Source organism: Pongo pygmaeus, chromosome 3, assembly GCF_028885625.2.
Source record: "Pongo pygmaeus isolate AG05252 chromosome 3, NHGRI_mPonPyg2-v2.0_pri, whole genome shotgun sequence".
Classification (NCBI taxonomy): Eukaryota; Metazoa; Chordata; class Mammalia; order Primates; family Hominidae; genus Pongo; species Pongo pygmaeus.
This window is the reverse complement of record NC_072376.2, coordinates 103,211,983-103,232,955: the sequence shown is the minus strand read 5'-3', so window position 1 is coordinate 103,232,955 and position 20,973 is coordinate 103,211,983. Positions and strand designations below refer to the sequence as shown.

At 34.1% G+C, this 20,973-nt stretch overlaps 1 protein-coding gene across 10 annotated transcripts in view; it reads right to left on the bottom strand.

Annotated features, from left to right (window-relative positions):
• CCSER1 (coiled-coil serine rich protein 1) overlaps nt 1-20,973 on the bottom strand; it is a 1,459,661-nt gene that overhangs the window by 827,661 nt on the left and 611,027 nt on the right. For 4 of the 10 annotated variants that reach the window (XM_054484477.2, XM_054484476.1, XM_054484479.1 and 1 more), the window contains exon 8: nt 7,508-7,624. The exons of the other annotated variants lie outside the window; for them this stretch is intronic. In XM_054484477.2, coding sequence (XP_054340452.1) covers nt 7,508-7,624 — 117 coding nt within the window. The remainder of the gene's footprint in view (nt 1-7,507; nt 7,625-20,973) is intronic. 10 annotated transcript variants of the gene reach the window in all.

Here is a 20,973-nt window from a genome sequence, read left to right as displayed (position 1 = left end):
TTTTAAGAAGATATTCCAGCCCTCTGTGGAGAGAAAACGGGCTATGCTTTTATCACTTGATCTCAAGTACTCAATTCATGATTCTCATATGATCTATATAGGAGGATATGTGAGAGAGTTAATTCAATTGTAATCTTTGAGGTGGTGAAGAGTCATTATGTTACAATAAATCTTTTTTCCCTTTGTTAAATCAATTATAGGAGAACTCAAATAGAAAAGGATCTGTCAATAAATAATCTGAGCAGAGTTTAGACGCTACACATTTCATTTACAACATTGATTAGCAATTTGTAACTTTTTAACTTAAATCCTTAAGTCTGATTTCATGATAGCTGTCCATTTTTAAGGCTGAGGATTGTACTCTTACCTATAGGTCCTATTAGTGGACTTTTTGGAATAAGAATGGATGAGATTAATGAGCTTATTATAATTCATTAGGAAGTGTTGTGTGGATGACTGCCTACTTTAATTAGTTTTATTACTGTAGGAAATTGTTTTATATGCCAGGCTCATCACCAAGCACGCCTGGAAAACATTAGAGCAGTAATCAGACTTGATATTACGTACCTTTCATTAGACAGTATGGCTAACGGCACTTAATAATGAATAAGGAAGGTATTAAAAAGATGGACATGACACAATCTAGCAAAAAGCCATTTATCAGATCAATTCTTAGTGAAGAAGGTGCAAAGTACAGTACTTTAAAATACTGTTGTGGCATACAGGTGCTAGACTCATAATTATGGCAAACAGTTTAAATATGTCAGGTTTATTCAATAAATCTCAATGCAAATTTTCTATGACTCATTATATTATCATGAAAATGTTAGTAACTAACTCTTCTAATAAAGTAAGGCTTCAAATAGCATTTCTTAACCATCACTATCCCCAAAGAATAATACACCTACAGATAACTTTGAGCAAACAGAAAAATCAAGTCACAAGCCTAAGGAAGCAAATCTAAACATAAACTATATTTCAGATTAGAGGTAAATGAAGAAAATAGAAATCAATTTCACAGGAATTTACCATGCTGTTTTGTTAAACTCTGATTAATACAAAAAATATTTTTAATGCTCCTAATATTATTTTTTTAACCTGAGGTCAAAATGTAACCTTATAGTCATTTTGTAATTAAGATTCTGGCCTTAAATAAGTACTGAGAGTTCAATCTCATAGACTAACTAGAAATTAAATAAAAATGATGTGCCCTTATATCTCACTCCCAAGGCACTTATAGTATTTATAACTTACGAACTTTTATTTTGTCGTATCTTATGTAGTGTTTAGGCAGCACAATTCTCATTTAATTGATCAAAAAATGAATGTCATTGCATTTTTATATCTATTGACAGCAGGCTGAAGTTTCTGAATACCCGATCTAACCTCTACTTTTATGAGTATGTTCCTTCAATATTTAAAGTTCTTCTAAATATGTGAGCTATTACCTCAAGACATTCTAATTTCTCTTCTGCTATTACAGAAAAAAATGTTACTGTAATTTTGGATGGGAATTGCAGTTTCTGGGCTCTCCCATATTGTATTTTGTTTTTACTAGAAATATTCTAATTACAAAGCATTACAGTTCAATAAACTATCATTAAGCCACTAGTGCAGAAAATACCAACACCTGGTTTTCCATTCAATATAGATGTAATTTAGGGTGGATAAAGTCTAATCTTAAAAAATATTAGAGATGAGGTGGGAAGGTATTTGAACGTAGCTTTTTATTCCTGAGTAGTCTTATTAAACAAAATAATCACAAACCTAACCATCATCACTAACAATAATAGCTAACACAAAGCACCTCAGTTCCAAACCCCATCAAGTATTTTTAGTGTCCTAATGGAAGTTGCTTGCCTAAGGTTCCCTAGTAGTCTTCAAAGTTACATTGTAAAATTCTGATGTATCGATTCATCTTTCAAGGCTGCCATGCAAAAAGCATTATAAAGTCAAACAATAGAGATGATGTGAATTAAAATAAGGGCAAACAGTAGTATTACAAATGTCTGCCCATTCTATATTCATTTTTGAGACAGAGTTTCGCCCTTGTTGCCCAGGCTGGAGTGCAAAGGCGTGATCTCGGCTCACCGCAACCTCCGCCTCCCGGGTTCAAGCAATTCTCCTGCCTCAGCCCCCTGAGTAGCTTGGATTACAGGCATGCACCACCATGCCTAGGGCTAATTTTGTATTTTTAGTAGACACGGGGTTTCTCCACGTTGGTCAGGCTGGTCTCGAACTCCCGACCTCAGGTGATCCGCCCGACTTGGCCTCCCAAAGTGCTAGGATTACAGGCGAAAGCCACTGTGCCTGGCCTCTACATTCATTTTTAAACATTAGTCTTTACTCTTTTTGGAATATGTTTCATTTTGTGTGCAACACAGATTATTCATTAGAGTAAAATAGGATATGAAAACTTAGGAGGAAAAACAATATTTTTTCCTTCTGAGACATAAAAGGAAAGAATTGTCACAAGAAAAGACACATAACAGATAATATCATTTTTTGACACAATAAGAAAAGCCTATTTTTCTTTAAGAGGAAATCAATTTTAACAGACAAGTCACAGTAATTCTGCCAGGATGTACTTCAGATTAGAGAATGATTTGAGGCTTCATTTTATCTGCTACACCAGAACTCAAATGTTTGAATTCTACAATAACTTAAGCCCATGCATAGAAACATTTCCAAGTATGAAAGGAGTCTGGTGATTGATTGATATATTATGAGAAACTTATAATTCCTTGTCAGTTTTTCGAAAGACACTGAAATATTTGCATTTTGTTCCAGTAGTGACTGTAAGTTATACCTGACATTTTCTGTGAGAAATTGTATCTGTTAGAATATATGAACAGTAATCAATAAATAATGAATATATATTTATTACGTCTTTCACTCATCACCTCTCAAAAACTGGCCTAAATTTTTATAATATATAGTAATTAACCTGAAGTTTGTCATATATTTTCTCTCAGACTTTTATGACATGATTGTCATAATATATTGATTCAAACACAAAACTCTAATCATTTAATCCCTATCTCAGTAAAACATTATCTTTGAATAACAATATGATAGGAACTTCTCTAAGAAATAAGGGAGTGTGTTTATAATTTGATATTTTATGTATAACATATGCTTTCTGAAAAATTATTTCCTTTTTTATTGAATAACACAAATGTTAGTAGCTTTCTTGCCTTAGATCAAATTTTCTTAGGGTGAAAAGTCACTATAGAACTAATGCTGGTTATATGAGGAGAATTGTATAATTTCTTGTTTTAGTCTGACAGCAGCTGGGATTTAAACAAAGATCAAAACTTGAGTATCCATATACGCAAAATTTATACTGGCTATATGTTTTAGCTACTACCAAGTGCCAGTGGTAATGACACCTAAGAATTACTGCATGAAACAAATTTAAGTCAAAATATTGTACAAATAGTAACAGGAAACCAGAGGATACACCACACAAAGCTGTGTTTAAGAAGAAAAACAAGTATTATCCTCTGAGGTTCAAAAAGAAAGCCAATTTCCCATGCCAATATCGAGATCTATGAAATAGCTTCAAAACTGAAAATTTCCTAATTAAACCGCCTCATGCATTATGGCTCAATATGAAATATTTTAAAGTTGTTTGTAATAAAAATAGTATCTCACTTTTTACAAAAATATGCATTTTTTTCTTTTCTTTTCTTTTTTTTTTTTTTTAGTGCCCGGCATTTTCTAAATAAAAACATTTTATTTGGTAAAAGGGTTTTAACATTATACCTTTCTAGCTAAAAGAAAAGAAATAGTGGGATGTACAAATAGTACATATTTGTATCTACCAATTCAAGTATAAATCTATTAGGTGATATAAATGGGTCAACACATTTTAAGAACATCTATTTCTGAATTTTAAAAAGTGGTCCCTCAATAATATTGTCTAAAAAAAGATAGAAAAATAACACATTATATATAACAATTAATGAAAAACATATATTCTGTCTTTAAACATTTAGCTAATAAATTCAATAAATCAAACTAACAATCTTAGAATAATATATTTTATAAGCAAAATATCATTAGAAATGAAAAATAATATTTCACATTTTATTTCAAATGAAGGGATATTTCATTATAAAGATAAAAGCCACAGAAGGTTAATTATGATAATTTATGCAAATATTAGCAGAGTATAGGCACTTTAAAATCATAGCTATATAAAAGGTTGAATAGCCAACAATGCATTAAATTCCATAGCTATATTTATGATAGCAAAGCAATCCCATCCAAACAGATATTCTGTACTTGGAGGATAATCATGAGTTCCTGAATGTTTAAAAAACAACTTATCTCTAGTAATTTTTTTCTTGTGATACAAATTAAAAATCACAGCTGTTTTTTCTTCCAACTTAGGTGATAGATTTCCTTTGCATTATTGTTAAAATGACTTGCTCTATTCAGACTTAGTAAACTATTGAGCAAGAAATTTTATTTGGCTCCTATAATTTTTACTATATAAGTAACTCAATTATTTTAGTTATTTGCATGTGGTTGTGCTTTTGTGTGTACATGTGTGAGACAGAAAACAAAATCTCATGAAAGACAAAGAAATAATGAAGCATTGTAGTGAGAGAGAGTGCTAGTGAAAGAGATTTGGCATTAAAAAAGTCAGTAGAGGGAAATAGAATGACAGAAAGAAAAAGGAATACAATGATGGCATAATACATGGTAACCACTGAATACACCAAAGGATAGCAAGGAAATAATAGTTAACATAAGAAATGTTACTTGCTCTGGGATTTTTCCCCCTAACATTTGAACACAATATTAAGATACTTAAAATCTTGTTCAATAACTCATTCTTTTATATATGTTATTATTGAAATATTGACTTCAATGACCCATGTCCCAGTCTCAAAATGTTAATATTTATATGCCCTAATTTTCCTCATTTAATTACAGTTTAACCTCTCATTTGCATGTATTTGGTAGCAAACATTTATTGAGTGCTGTATTAGTTATCTATGGCTGCATAGCACATTAAATGGAGCAAGTATTTATCATCTCACACAGTTTCTGCGAGTCAGGAGTTTGGGTACGGCTTAGCTGGGTCTTGAAACTAAAAGTCTCTTCTGGTTGTAATCATACTATATGCCAGGGCTATGGTCTTCTCAGCTACAGATCCACTGGAGCTGATGGATCATTTTCTAAATTCACTCATGAAGGTCTTACTGTTGGGTTCCTCATGACACGGAAGCACTCCCAGGACAAGGGATCCAAGGGAGAGTGAGCCAGATCCTTAAAAATGGGCCCCACAGCCTCTTCAAAACCTAGTCTCAGCAGTAGCTTCCCGTCAGTTCCATTGTATCATATTTGTTAGAAGCTAATAAACATAGCCTTCACTCAAAAAATAGGGATTATATGAGGGCCTGAATACCAGGTAGCAGGGATAATTGAGGATCACTGTACTCTGCCTATTGACTTCTAATTAACATCCAGTTAACATTCCTTTTACATGTAAAATATACTCACCCACTCCACCAATGCCAAAAGTTTGATACTACTGTAGTACTTACTCAAATTAAATAATCTTGTCATCTGAATCAGATTCAGCCATGGTGTAGACACTTCAGGTCTAGTTCCAAAAATACATATCCTTGAATATAATCCCTCTTCATCTGAAAATTGGTAGATATTGGTTTCCCAAATACACAACAAATAATAATGATACAGATAGAGGGTAACTACTTTAGACATTTCTGTTCAGAAAAGGGGAAATGGCAGGTGCAAAAAAGCCACTGGCCTATAACAATTCTGAAGTCCAATTATGCAATTACTGGAAGTTACTTAATAAGGTCAAAAGACTTTGTATAATTCTCCATGGCTCTTGGCTTTAACTGCTGGGGTCTGGTTCTGCCCTCTGAGTCATCATTCAGTTGAGCAGCTCTCTCAGTCTACTCCCTATCAGCATAATTCTGAGAGTCCAAATGGTTTCTTCTAATTCTAAACTGTCTCTGTTCCCCCCTTTGTTCAAGCTGAAAATGTTTCTGCATCTATAACTTAAGAACTTCATGGGTCTCCTGTGAAGCTTCTTGGGGTTTATATCATTTGACAAAAGCCACATTCAAAAATCTCTTGAGATAAGCCCTTCTCTATCTTGAGCTCCTACTTCTATGGATGAGCAATAATGTCTTTAAACTTTCTAGAAGCTATAATAATGTTTCAGAGGACACAGAGGGTATGCTCTTAATCTCTTTAAGGGCTTTCTGAGTCACCAGCTTTAATCTTTCTGAGGTCTTGACGAAAGATTTTATGTATACCCTCACTTTCATTTTTGGACTACATTTTCCTGGAAGTACTCTGAATTTGACCTTTGATTGAAGCCATTTCTTAAATTTAGCATTATTTGATTTCTAGAGAGGCTGAGAATTTTCAAAGACATCACAAGTACTGGCTCCTCTTTGTTTAACAATCCTTCCTTTAATTTATCTCCCTACTCTATAGATGTACTGCTAGAGAAAACGAGACAGCACCTTCAACTCTTTGCTAAGACATCTCCTTAGGCAAATCGTCCAGTTTTTTAGGCACATTTTCTATTTTCTGCCTTACTTTAATCAATGTTGTTATTAAACTTTCTGATACTATATAACAAGGATTATCTTTCCTCCAGTTTCCAATACCATTTATTTAAATCTTCTGAAAGTCCTAACCTACAGCCTTATTGAAAACTATGAGACACGTAGCAATAGCTCCGTCAAGGCACTTTCCACTTTCACTAACATCCTCCTTGAAATCTACTGACCAGATCCAAAGTTACCTTCATATTTTAGACTTATTACAGCAGCATCCTACACTCAGAATAAAAATCTATATAGGTATCTATTGTTAATTAACAAATTATCCCAAAACTCAGTCGAGTGGAATAAGTTTCAATTATTTCACAGTTTCTGTGGGTCAAAAATTTAGGCCTAGCTTACATTGGTGCCTCCAGTTCAGTCTCTCATGATGTTGGATTCTAACTCCTGGCTAGGTGTATAATCATCCCAAAGCTTGACTCAAAGATTGTATCTACTTACTCACAAGGTCATTGGCAGGCTTCAGAAAACCTGTTTCCAAGTAGTCATTTGGACCTCTCCACAGGGTGGCCTTATGACACAGTACTGGCTTTTCCAAAGTGAGTGAACCAAGGGAGGGTGAGTTAGAGCACCCAAGACAAATGCCACAGTTGTTTGTAAACTAATCATGAAAGTGACAACTTATTTCTTCCATATTCTATTCATGTGGAGCAAGTCAGTAGGGGAGGAATTATACAAGATCATGAATACTTAGAAAGGAGAATCACTGGGGCAATCTTAGACACCTATTAGAACTTCCTTGTTTGATCAGGCATGGTGGCCCATGCCTATACTCCCAACACTTTGGGAGGTCCAGGTAGGTGGATCTCTTGAGCACAGAAGTTCGACACCAGCCTAGGCAACATGGCAAAAAAATACAAAAACTAGCCAGGCATGGTGGCACACACCTGTAGTTCCAGCTGCTCAGGAGGCTGACGTGGGAGAATTTCTTGAGCCCTGGAGATGGAGTGAACTGAGATAGCACCACTGCACTCCAGCCTGGGTGACAGAGCGAGAACGAGACCCTTTTTAAAAAAAAAAAAAAAAATTACCTTGTTTAACTACCTTGGTACTTTGAAAGTACAGTTAACTTTTACTAAGCCACATGAATAAAAGGCAACTTAGATATGAATGATCTAACTTTATAAAAACTATATTTTCTTAGATGTAGTTAATGATACCAACAAATACATTCACAAAGAAGTTGCCTTTTAAGTTTACAAGGCCAGGGCAACTACCTGGTTTAGTTCAGCATGTGCAACCTGGAATTCAATTGATATCTAGTGAGAAAAAGGTCAAAGGTAATTTTCAAAGTAGAGGAACTAACTGTTTAAACTGAAGGCATTATTTAGATCATCAGTGAAATTGCAAATCCAAAGTGTAAGTGCAGTCACTTTATGCTGCCTTTCATGAAAAAAAAAATTGCTCTACATTTGCACTTGCTTCTTTTAGAACTGTGAATGGTTGCACTACTGCTAAATTCTTTATTTTACCTAAAAAAAAGAACAAACTTAGAAACACATACAAGCAGGACAGTGAATCTGTTATGCCATATCTTTTTTTAAATGTCCTTCTATGGAATCAAGCCAGAAGGCTTTGTTGGCAAATACTGTGATTTTAAGATAATGACTATGATATAAATGTTTTCAAGTTTGAATGATACACAGAGTGTATGTGAGATAGCTGGGCACTGTTCTTTCATCAGATAAGTGACATTCAGCTTGCTCAGTAGTACAATCACATAAGACGGGCAATTCATCTTAAATTGGACTGAGTGCTAAAGTAGTTATGAATTGCTTTAGCTCTCCAAACTACAGAGTATAGATCACATCTCGTATGAGCTCTAGTGAACAAATATTAAGGGTTCTTAGGTGTCATATATGTTTTATATCTTTACAGTGTCCCTATTTCTGTATCAATGGAGAGAAAATACATATGAGTTATTGCCAAAATGTGTGAATACAGAGAAGGAATCCAGAAATTTTTTTAAAGCTGTATTAAATTATGTGTGTAAATAAAATTCAATTTCAATACCAGACAGCATCACATAATGACAAGGTAATTTTGCTTATCTTTTTTTTTTACTTTTTAGAGACAGGTTCTTGCTTTGTCACCCAGCAGTGGCATGATCATAGCTCACTGCAGCCTGGAACTTCTGGGCTCTAGCAATTCTCCTGCCTCAGTCTCCTGAGTAGTTGAAACTATAGGTCCACATTCACCAGGCCTGGCCAATGGTTTGTGATATATTCTTTGTATATTCACTAAATATAAGTAATATATTAAAATGAAATAGATTGATCGCTTTCTGGGTGAACATTCAGATATTTTACTTCTCCTTATTTAGTTGCACCTGGTGTTACTTAGCAGGCGTGATCCTCAAGAATTCAGTTGTAAATAAAATTTCTGCATAAAGAACGTTATACATGAACTTGGGAAATTATGTGGACAGAACTTTCAGGAAGTTATTTTCACATATAGAAAATATTTTCATCTGCACTAGGAAGACTTATCTTCTATGTTCAAATATAAGTAGGCTGGTTGATAGACACTGATTGCTTTGTCTAGATTTTGGCATATGACAAGTCCCCAAATTTCCAAAAATTTATACTCTAAAATTTCCTCTCTAGGTTACTTAATTACAGACACACACACAGACACACACACACACACACACACACTTTCCCTTTTTTTTCCTACAATGCCTTTAATGTTCCTGCTAACCTCTTTGGTGTCAAACACCAACCCTCACAGGAACCCATACAGCTGACAGTCATAAATTTCTTAAAAATTATCAAACAGGTTATGCTTACTTCCATATATCCATCTTTCTGCTCAGGATAGCCTTCTCCTATTCGGTAACATATGACTCATTCTGTAAAACTCAACTCACATATTATCCTCTCTTGGTCTAAATTAGATGTCTGACTTTTGTATTTAGGTAAAAATCTATTATAAGCCTTATCAATGTATCAGTCTGGCCTATCATTGTATATTTTCTTTGTTTATTTTTTTCTTTTCTGCTCCACTTTTCACTAGTCTGCAATTTCCTGAAGCAAATAAACCATAGCTTAATTGACTTTGCAATCCTGTCTATAGTGGAGTGACTGACAAAGAGTAAGCATTAAAAAAAATTATATGAGGGGAAAAATGGAAAAGAGGATCACTCTCCTTCAAATCTCTATCCCAAATACTAACAGAGAAGAGTACGATGCAATCCTAAACAGGTTTTTATGTTACTTCTTAATTGTCAAAGATCTGGAGGGAGCCTTGAGTAAAATATCTGTTTATCAAATGTTCAATAGGTCAAGATATGTTTAAAGAAAATCCATATTAGGATGCTCCCCAAGGAGGCAGAAAAGAAATTTATCTTTCACTGTGTTTAAAATCTGCATATATATGCATCATTAATAAGTGCCTTAGGATTTTATGCAGTAATTCAGAATCCTTTAAGGAGATCAAAGCCCATTTAAGAAGCCATTTTTGTTAAAAACAGGTTTCCCAAAGGCCTTGTACAGCTTGTTAAATGCTATGCCAATTCAAGTTTGATACAGAAACTCCTCTAAGAACATAGCAGAGAGTTAATTAAGTGAGTTAGCGACCTGTTTGCTAAGAATTATGTTCCTGATTGGAAGGAAACTTAGACGGAGGCATTTTACAGAGACTTGCAGACACATAAGGTTGTCATGTTTTTTTTCTCTACTTTTCGTTTGGGAAAAGAAATGAGCATAGGCCACAAAAGGAGAATGACAACAGTGAGAGACCTCATAGAATAAAGAAATATTATTTTGAATTAGTTTTTCAGGTGGTGAGAAATATATATTGTTTAACAGTAAAATGCCATTAAAGTATTTGGAAGGGACACAGGCCAGCAATAAAAAGAGCATGAACTGCTACCAATATCTAAGTCAGATGTGACTTTTTTAGGAAATCATGGATTGGGAGCTTTCAACTAATTCTCTAGTTGAGAAAAATAAAGTTTTTAAAACTTAGAATAAATTAAATAAAAATTTCTTCATTAGTCCTTAAAATGTCCTATATCTTATAATTGCCTAAGTTGCAAAAGCCAATATTACAATTGATATTTTAAGATTCATATATTTACTTCAATTATTCAGTTCTTACAGAGAAAACATTATGACTGATATTCTGCTTTTCTTTCTGTTTAAATAAGGTTTGCCATTATGTTCCATGCAGCCTATACTCCAAAATCCAAAATTCAAGCCTATACACCATCTTTGGGTGACAATTGATGTCTCTGTAGGTATAAAACACCTAAGAAAAATTAATCAGTATTATTTGTGCATTCCATAAATTCAGTCTTATTATTGAAGATGATGTTTATATTTAAAGACCAAGTATTGATTTTTCTGTATAGCAGATGAATAGCTTCATGGATTATAGTTCTACTCATACTCTATCAGTCAAAACTAATTCTGTTAAAAACAAACAAATAAAACACATTCTGTTTGGTGGTATCATCTCCTGAAACACTTCTCATTTTTTTATTAAATAATCATGTGTTAAGTACAAGCTTGCTCTCATTGATTTTTACAATCTACCTGGAAGGGAAGACTTGGCACAAGTTCTAGAAGTATATTGGGTGTTCAGAAAAAGAGGATGAGGTGGTAGGAGAAGCACATTCTAGGAGAACACAACCTGGTGAGTCAATATAACTTAGTGAACTGTTGAAATGTCTGTTTTTCCTGACATGTTTTCCTTCTTTCCTCTCATTTTAAGCAAGGAACTAGGTTTAATTGAAATAATCAATGTGAAATTAGAAGCTCTTTATAAAATCCTAAACATCTTAAAAGCTAATGCACAGGACACCAGAAAGTTATAAGAAAACATTTGAGAAATGGATGGCTAGGAAATGAGGAAAAATTCCTAAAGTAGACAGGAGGAGAAGTGTATTGGTTCAATGAACGAAGGAGACCTAGTGCTTGTTCCTGGCATCATCTGGGGAGAGGGCAAAGACTCAGTGAGGAAGAGCTACCTTGTTCACTCTTGACTTAATGAGCTAGATCCTAGGCAGAGGAGTTTCTAGTTCTTCCCAAAGTGCTTACGTCTCTAGCATGGCATGAAATGGGCAGAACTGTGGGACATAAACGGGCAGAGCCATGGGACTTAAATGGTTGACGTGAGTGTGAACTGATTACCAGCATCTCGATGGGACTTTCCAATGGATACATGGTTTGTAAAATATCAAGACAGTGACAAAACTCTGTGGTTGAGATAACCCACAAACAACTGAAGTTATACTTCCTACCATCACTAAAGGATGAGCACTTGGAGTTAAAATTCAATTGAAAGAACATTGAAACAATTTTAATATTGTTTTTCAGTGCATCTGTTTGCTTCACCGGCTCCTATAAATAGTGGAATCTGCAGGAAGCACCAGGGACAAATGGCTCTCCTCCCAAATCTTCCAGGCTGTGTAAGATTAGTAGTCTACTGCCTGACCTCTCTCCACCCGTGAGTCCTCCGTGATTTAAGGTACTCAGTAGGTGGAACTAAGCCCCTTTCTCTGGCAGTGGGTTCCCTAGTTTGTATTATGAAAATATGCAAATTCACAAGGAAAATTATGAAAATTCTCACTATAGAGAGTTGTTTTGGTTGGTAGTACAAGAAATGATTATAGAAATCAGCTGCTGCTTTAATGTCTTCTCTTGGTGTAAGCCACCTCTTCTCACTTTGACAATTTACAGTAGTCTGTTTCTTGCCTCCTCGAGGTTCTGATCACTGCTCATATTCCTTGGCTCCTCACTGCATCACTCCAATCTCTGCTTCCATTGTCACACTGTCTCCTCTTCTGCGGCCTCTGTCAAATCTCTCTCTGTCTCTCTCTTACTTGTGGTTGCATTTAGGACCCACCCACATACACTGGGATAATCTCCCCATCTCAAGATATTTAATTTGATCACATCTGCAAAGAATCCTTTTTTCAAGTAAGGTAACATACACAGGCTCCCAGATTAAGGCATGATAACTTGGGAGAACCATTTTCAGCTCACTACATGTATTTTTTCATATTACACAAAAATTGGTATGCTTATTTTCGTGTGAAATAACAAAAAGGATTTGGGGCTTTTATCTAAGTGCTATTATTAGAAGCCATAAACAGTTTACAGAGGTGATGCATAATCAAAGTTTTATTTGTAAGTGATAACTATGACTACGCTGTAGAGAACTGTTTTGGTTGGTAGTGCAAGACATGATACTAAGAGGACAGGGAGAAGGCAGTCCTGGATGTGCAAAAATAGTGATTCAACTAAGGAGAACCAACAAGTAACACATACAACTTAAGTTTGTCTCTGTATTAGTTTGTCTTCATGCTGCTGATAAAGACATACCCAAGACTGAGTAATTTATAAACAGATTTAATTGACCCACAATTCAGCAGGGCTGGGAAGCCTCAGAAAACTTATGATCACGGTGAAAGTGGAAGCAAACAAGTACTTCTTCACATGGCAGCAGCAAGGAGAAGTGCCAAGTAGAAGGAAGAACAGCCCCTTATAAACCATCAGTCTCATGAGAACTCACTTACTATCACAAGAACAGCATGGAGGTAACCACTCCTATGATTCAATTATCTCCTGTCGGGTCCTTCCCATGACATGTGGGGATTATGGGGACTACAATTCAAGATGACATTTGGGTGGGGACACAGCCAAATCATATCAGTCTTCTAAAATGTTAAAGCTTTTCATATGTTGGTAGTTTCTGAAATTACTTTCTTTATATGTTTTTGTATTTCCTTAACCTTTTAGAATAATGAGATGACCATAATTTGACCTTTCTTGATTATTCTCAAGTTAATTTGTCAGCCTCCTTAAGAAATGGCTACAGAAATCAGCTGATGCTCTTGGTGTGAGCCATCTCTTCTCACTTTGGCCATTCACAACACTTTGAAATTCACTTCATCTGTAATCTGCTATTCTTACAACGATCCAGAAGGAAAAAGAGTCCATTCACTGTTTAAATTCAGTTACTTAATGAATGCCTAACCCAAAGCACTGCCTTTAGGGAAGCTTTGTGTCAGATTATTTTCCAATTCAATCCCAATTTGGGGTAATGTTTATAGATATGAACTCCTAAAAATTACGCTTACTCAGATCCAACAGACTAAATCAGTGCATTGTTGTGTTACCATTTGAAATTAATATATTGCTGACACTGGCATATGGATAGTTGAATAAATAATCAGAATTTATACATATCCATCCTATAACTTGGAGGCCAAATGACTAGGACAAGTGGGAGCATACCTGTATTTTATTTACTGAATAATACTTCATCTAGTCACAAAACTTTACTTCTGTATTAATGGTTAAAAGCTGTATTTTCCCTATTCATTCATGTATTTATTTGCTAAGGAAGACTTAAAGAACACCTGTTTAAATTCCAAGCAGTGTGATCAGATGAAGACACAAAGATAAATAAGATAATATTGTTGGTCTCATTGTGTTTTTAGTACTTTTGCAGTCAGTGTGAGCACAATTAGGCTATTTCTATCATAAATAAAACCATAAAGTTCCATACAAGTGTGAGGTACTTTTATCATCTACCATTTATTCAGCATCTACCAGAGACTGTTAAGGGATTTATATGTGGCATTTTAATTTAATTTTAGAGATTCCTGTAAATTTATTTGGTATTGTCATTTCAAATATTCACATTTATCCAGCTAATTTTTATTTTTCCTTCAAGTCTCAGCTTAAATACCACTTTTCTCAGGAGGGCTTTCTGATTCTGAGAATAGATTAAGTACAACTTACACTTTATTTCTGCAGTTCTCTATTACTTCTCTATTACCACACTATGAGTATTTGTTTGCTTCTTGTATATGCCATAAAACAGAAAGCTTCATGCATACAGAGACTTTGTTGGCCGTATTTGTTTTTATAACCTCAGCATCAAACTCACTCACAAGTGAGAGATTACATAAATTTAAAAACTTACCTGTAGTCCCATAACAAGAAACAGAGCATAGATTCAACTTAGATCTATTTCTAAAACCTGTATTTTTAATCACTAGACTATTTGGTTCCTTAATGATATAGAACATTTCTATTTGTTTAAACTGAGTATTTTTCATACATTGAAAGTCTGAAATTTTTTACTAGTATTATTATCATAAACTAATTAATAACAGCTTAGTCAAAATGATTGTTCTATGTCCTAATAAATTATAAATAGTATTATTAGATTTACTTTTTGTTATTTGTTCAAATATTAATAAGGAACAATATTTTAATTTTACAATTATGATATTAAGTGCTGTAAAAGATCTAAAATGACAAGATAAAATTAACATTACTGAAGAAGACTTCAGATTTTATATGACAGGAAAATACAAATTAGCTCATATCTGCTTCTACTAGATGTTAACTGTAAGATATTAATAGTGTCATTAATTCAAACATTAAAAAAGAATAAAATTATGTACAGTCAGCATTCATATAATACATGAACAGAACTTGACAGTATTTTAAAAATAATTTACTGGTTGAATTCACAGTTACTTTTCAACCCAAAATGACACATATTACTTTATTTACTAATATGTGTCATTTATTTACTAATATATTCATTATATATCCTTCATTTCTTATTTTATAGGCAATAATTATTGCTTACAAGACTGTTTTAACTTGGTATATTTTCTTCATAGTAAAACTAAAAAATTCCTAAAGAAATCCATAAAGCTTCTTAGTGAAATATTTATACTTCATTTATAATCTTTTACAATATTAAAATGTAATAATTTTAAAGAAAATATTCATATTAAGTAGTTTTATACAGCTGTTTTAACTATATGTATACAATTTTCTGTAAGTCAAATTCTAACAGTTTGTAAATTTTTTGAAATTAATAATTTTGCTCTTGATTTGGTCATTTTTAAAAAGTTAGTACATCTCTGTGGTATATATGTGGTGATGATGAAAGAAATTGTCAGAAAGAATTAAATCAATTTTGTGTATACATATTTCAGTATCAGATCATGAAAACCACAGTGGGATACTACAAGGGACAGACAATTTTCTAGTTCTTCATGAGTTCTTTGCTGGAGTTGCCTTGCACTAGCTTACAAGAGCTGACTGGGCTCACCTTTTCCCAACTCCAAATTCAAAGACATGACTTGGTAGCTTGAAATTGGCCATGGTGCAACAATAACAACATAGAAATTTACAAAGTCTACGAATCATTTTGTTTGTTTGTTTCCTTTGCAAAGAGTTGACTATTAAATGTTTACCAGCACAACTCTGGTTCTGACTATTTTGCTTCTGAGACTATTTCATCTCCTTCTTAATCCCGTTCTATTTATAAAATTAAGTCACTTTTACCGAGGTAGCATTTTGTCCTATTCCCAATATCTTTAAAAAACGCAATGTTCTAGTTATCCTCTCCATTTGGTGAGATTTATTGAAAAATCAGATTCAGAGATAAATAAAACATCATTCTTGAGTTCAGATTAATTACAGTCTATTAGAGAAACACATAAGAAATCATTCCAATGCTGTGTCATAATTGAGCTTATTTTGAGGGTTACAGAGGATTAACATAAAAGAAAGATATCTACTACTTGGAAGGAAGCATTGGTGTCTAGAAATACCGCTAAGGGAATTTAATAATGGATCTTTGAATTTAGGATGACTAAAGGTCATATGGATGGCTTAGAAGGAGGTGCAAGATGTTCCAGTAAGAAGACAAAAGGGAGGTTTAGAGAAAAGAGACTGGAAGGAGTGTATAGGGTGTTACTAAAAGAACATAACAGAATGGGAAAAATTCAAATACAATAGCATGAAATATTATTAAATCCCTTCTCCCCTTAGACAGATTATCCCCTTTAGCCATCACCATGAGATATACAAACTTCTCTCAGTTTGCTATTTTAACCATCCTACTACACTATTTTTGTGTTATTTTTCTATTCAACATACTATATTTTAATATCTTCAAGAACAGTAGCTATATCTGTCTCATTTTATCATCCTTTGCAGAATCACACACAATATCCTATGGTTAGAGGGACTGGGTATATATCTGTTGATCTGAGCATAATTATATAACATCATTGAGTGTGTGTTGGAAAAAACACTTAAAAAATAACACCTGATTTGGCATCATAGTAACACTAATTTTTTATTTCAGAAATAATAAAATTAAGTATGAGATGAACAGTAAATTTCAACACTGCTATCTGAATTATATTTGAGAAATTTAATCTGCTTGTCTTTTTTTCCCAAAGAAATGATCACCTATCATGTATTTATGTATTTGGATATTTATATATATTGAATCACAAACATTTTATTTTTCCCCAAATATATGTCTTAAGTTTTTTATTCAAAAAAACTGTTTTAAATTACTGTTATTTCCTCCATTAGCATATCAAAGATAAAAGACACACATTAATTTCACATCTCTATTATTTTTAATACAAAAATATAATTCAGTTATTTTCTTCTTAATAGGAGCATAGGGTCTGGTTCTTGATGTAAGAAACAAGGACTACACACCTGTAATCCCAGCACTTTGGGAGGCCGAGGCAGGCAGATCACCTGAGGTCAGGGTTTGAGCCCAGCCTGGCCAACATGGAGAAACCCGGTCTCTACTAAAAATACAAAGTTAGCCAGGTGTGGTGGCACATGCCTAAAATCCCAGCTACTCGGGAGGCTGAGGCAGGAGAATCACTTGAACTTGGGAGGTGGAGGTTGCGTTGAGCAAAGATTGTGCCATTGCACTCCAGCCTGGGCAACAAGAGTGAAACTCCATCTCAAAAAAAAAAAGAACAAAAGAAAAAGAAAAAGAAAAGGAAACAAGGACTATTGTACAGCTCGTTGTCTTCAGTCCCACTTTGATCTTTGCCTACGTCACATTTTTACCTCATCCATTAAATCACACTTAAATGTAAAAGGAAATATTGAGATTTAAAAGAAAAAAACTCCATAGTCTCTTTGATGTGCTCCTTGGCTTAGTTCCCTATTGTTAAAACTGAGTTTGAAGCACCAGCAGCTAGTCTCCTGTTTGTTCCTGGATTCTACCTTGCAGCTAGCTCCCTGATTAGGAACTTGATGTGGACTCTTCAGCCATTTCTGGCACTTGTCTGCTTCCTTGGTTGAATGGATTAAGTGCCCATGATTCTGGAGCACTACCTAGAACCAGGGTCTCATTACCTTGTTAAATAAACTTTATAGGAGGCCATTGCTTTGGACTAAGCTCCTGTACTAGGCCCAATAGACCAAACCAAAATGAAGTCACTCATGCTAAAGTTCCATGACATCAACCTGAAATTAAGTTGTTTATCTGACCTTATAAATCGGAAGACTGAGAGATATAATAGCCAAATCCCAAGCAAGCCAGTTTTAACCTGAATGATAAGGAAGTTCCATCTGCTTTAACCTTTACAAGGACAGTAACTTTGAAACATCCAATCTGCTTTTTGGTTTCTGTTTCTGCTTTCCCTTGGCTGTCTACACAACCAAACTCCTTTTCTCAGATAATTGGAACACCTACTCTATTTTATAGAATGGGGTTTTGCCTCATTCCAGAATCACAAACAAAAATCAGTGAAGATCTCTAAATTGAATTTGTTCTAACTTTGTCATTTGTGAATCTCTTATCCAATTCCATTTTAAAAGTGAGACAAATAAAAAGAAACCATGATAAATGTTCTTATATAAAGGAAAATAATTTTTTTATGATAAGGGAGCAAAGAAAAGTTACTTCCAAATTAATTAAAGTTCTAGTCTCGGTTAAATCTCAGTTTTCATAAATTTATTTTCAGTTTAAATAATATATTCATATCAGTGGAATAAAGTACACATAAGCCTCCTCTGTGTTCCTTATCTCATTATTTTAACCTAACATTCTGCTATACTTTCAAGAAGTACTTCATGAAACTTAAGAAATACTTTGTTCAATAAGTACTTAATAAAAATCTAAAATATGCAAGGCACTTAGCTAGATATTTTAGAAGATACAGTAAAGTATATGTATACAGTTCTTGTCTCCTGGTAATTCACAATTTGGCATAACAAGAACTAGGAATATAATTTTTATATCTTGCCAAGTCTTCTAAAAAATTGTAAGAGAATTGATAGGTGTGTGTCACAAATATATCAAAATTAAAATTAGAGGCTATTTGGCATATGACATAAAGCTGTCAGTAATAATCAGACATATTATATATTGTCATAAAACACAAATCTATAGTGAGCTCAGAAACTAACACACCAAAAAAAGACTTTCTTATTGGCTAACTTCAATTTAAAAATTTAAATAGGCTATTTTGATTTTTAGGAATGATGCCTCAAGAAACATTCCTAAAAATGTTGAAAAGTTGTTTGTATTATTTTTGCATTAAGAGTTGAATATGGAGAGGAAAGTTATGTTTATGAAACTTACTACAAAGTTACACAAACCATAGAGATGATATTTAGAATTTGGAAAGAGAGTAAACAATTTTCTATTAAATGTTTTCTTACATGCTTTATTTTACTTATTTATTTGTTTTTTTGAGACACAGTCTCGCTCTGTCGCCCAGGCTGGAGTGCAGTAGAGCGATCTCAGCTCACTGCAATCTCTGTCTCTCGGGTTCAAGCAATTCTCCTGCTTCAGCCTCCTGAGAAGCTGGGATTACAGGTGCCTGCCACCACGCCTGGCTAGTGTTTTATATTTTTAGTACAGAAGGGGTTTCACCATGTTCACCAGGCTGGTCTCAAACTTCTGACTTCAAGTGATCCACCCCCCTTGGTCTCCCAAAGTGCTTGGATTACAGGCGTGAGCGACCGCGGCTGGCCTTCTTATGCATTTTAAAAGCTAGGTTTTTAGGTAAAATGAAAACATGTTTTGAGTAAAACAGGAAATACACTTTAGAAGTGTAAATTCCTCATTGCATATAATTTAGCCAAAGGAGAAAGGATTGTTAGATATTTCCCTGTGCTTAACTTCATAAGGTAACTGATGTCCTTTTATTCACAAATTCCTTCAGAAGGTTCAAGTTTTTGTTTATTTAATACAAATCACAGTTTACAGTGTTTTGCATTGATAATATTTCTCTTTCAAATCCATTGATAACTCAATTGGGTTTTCATTCAAAGTTAAGAATGCAATTTGTCCATTTGTTATCTAAAAATACAGTATTAAACAGAATATGTTCATTTTTCTTGTTTTTAAAATATCTGTAGAAGTGCAGAGGACACAAGACACAAGACTTCTTCAGCATTTTATCATCTGCCCGAATAAAGTGCTAATGAAACAAGCTAATGGGTTTGAGTCACTTAAATCCAAATTTAGCAAGTATTTACTAACTATTGGTTAAAAGACACTGCTAGATGGGATGGCAGGTACAGAGAGATGAGAATAATGTGATGTATGAGAGTGGGAGCTATAATGGAAACTACGGGAAAATAAACTTATGCCAATAACTATAGCGACAGTAGAATAAGTTCCATAAAAAACAGATATATCTGGCACTGACTCTTACTTGTCTATCAATATGCACCCCCTCTTGTTCCTCAGTTATACCATCCTGATGTTATTTGGAGTAGCAAAGTATCCAATTAAAACACTACATTTTCTAGGCTTCTTTGCAGTGAAGTTTGGCCAGTGTGACATAAGCAAAAGTGTTATGTGGGGTTTCCAGAGTAGCTCCTTATATGAAGCTAACTCAGCTGGCAAGTATGGTTTTTTCTCCTTCCCCATTTCCTCCCAACTACTATCTGGAACACTGATGTGATGGCAGGAACTCCAATAGCTGTATTAGATTATAATGGGGTCTTTAATTCAGAAGCCGGAGATGAGGAAAGGGGAGCAGAATGTTAATAGGACTCAGGGTCCCAGACAACTTCCAGGAGCAGCCCTATGCTCTCCAGACTGCCTACCTTCAGACCAAGTTTTATGTGTAAGATTAAATTCAACAGGGTTTAAGATACTGTTATTTTCTGTTTTTGTTTTATTTGTCTTATTTTTGCAGCTGAATGCTATTTCTACTAAAACAAAGTACTAAAAATGCTAGCAAAATGTTCAAGTCAGAAAAAAGATTTGATGTAGTTAAGGGAAGAAATGGGTATATACGAGAGGACACTGTTTCCGAGGTGAGTGACACTGTAACCTCACCATAATGGGTTGCATTAAGGTACAATTCAAGATTCTTTTTTTCTGAACCAGGTTGTATCTTGAGTGACACAAAATTGTCTGGCTAATTATGTGCAACCTGTGTAAACTGGATGAAGACAGGGACTGGATCAGAATAAATCCGTTACCAACCAAAGGATCTTTTGACCAGATAATTGAGTATCATCACAGAATAGCATATTTTCATGATTTTTATTAATATATTCCTAATAAATCCCCACCTCTCTGCATAGAT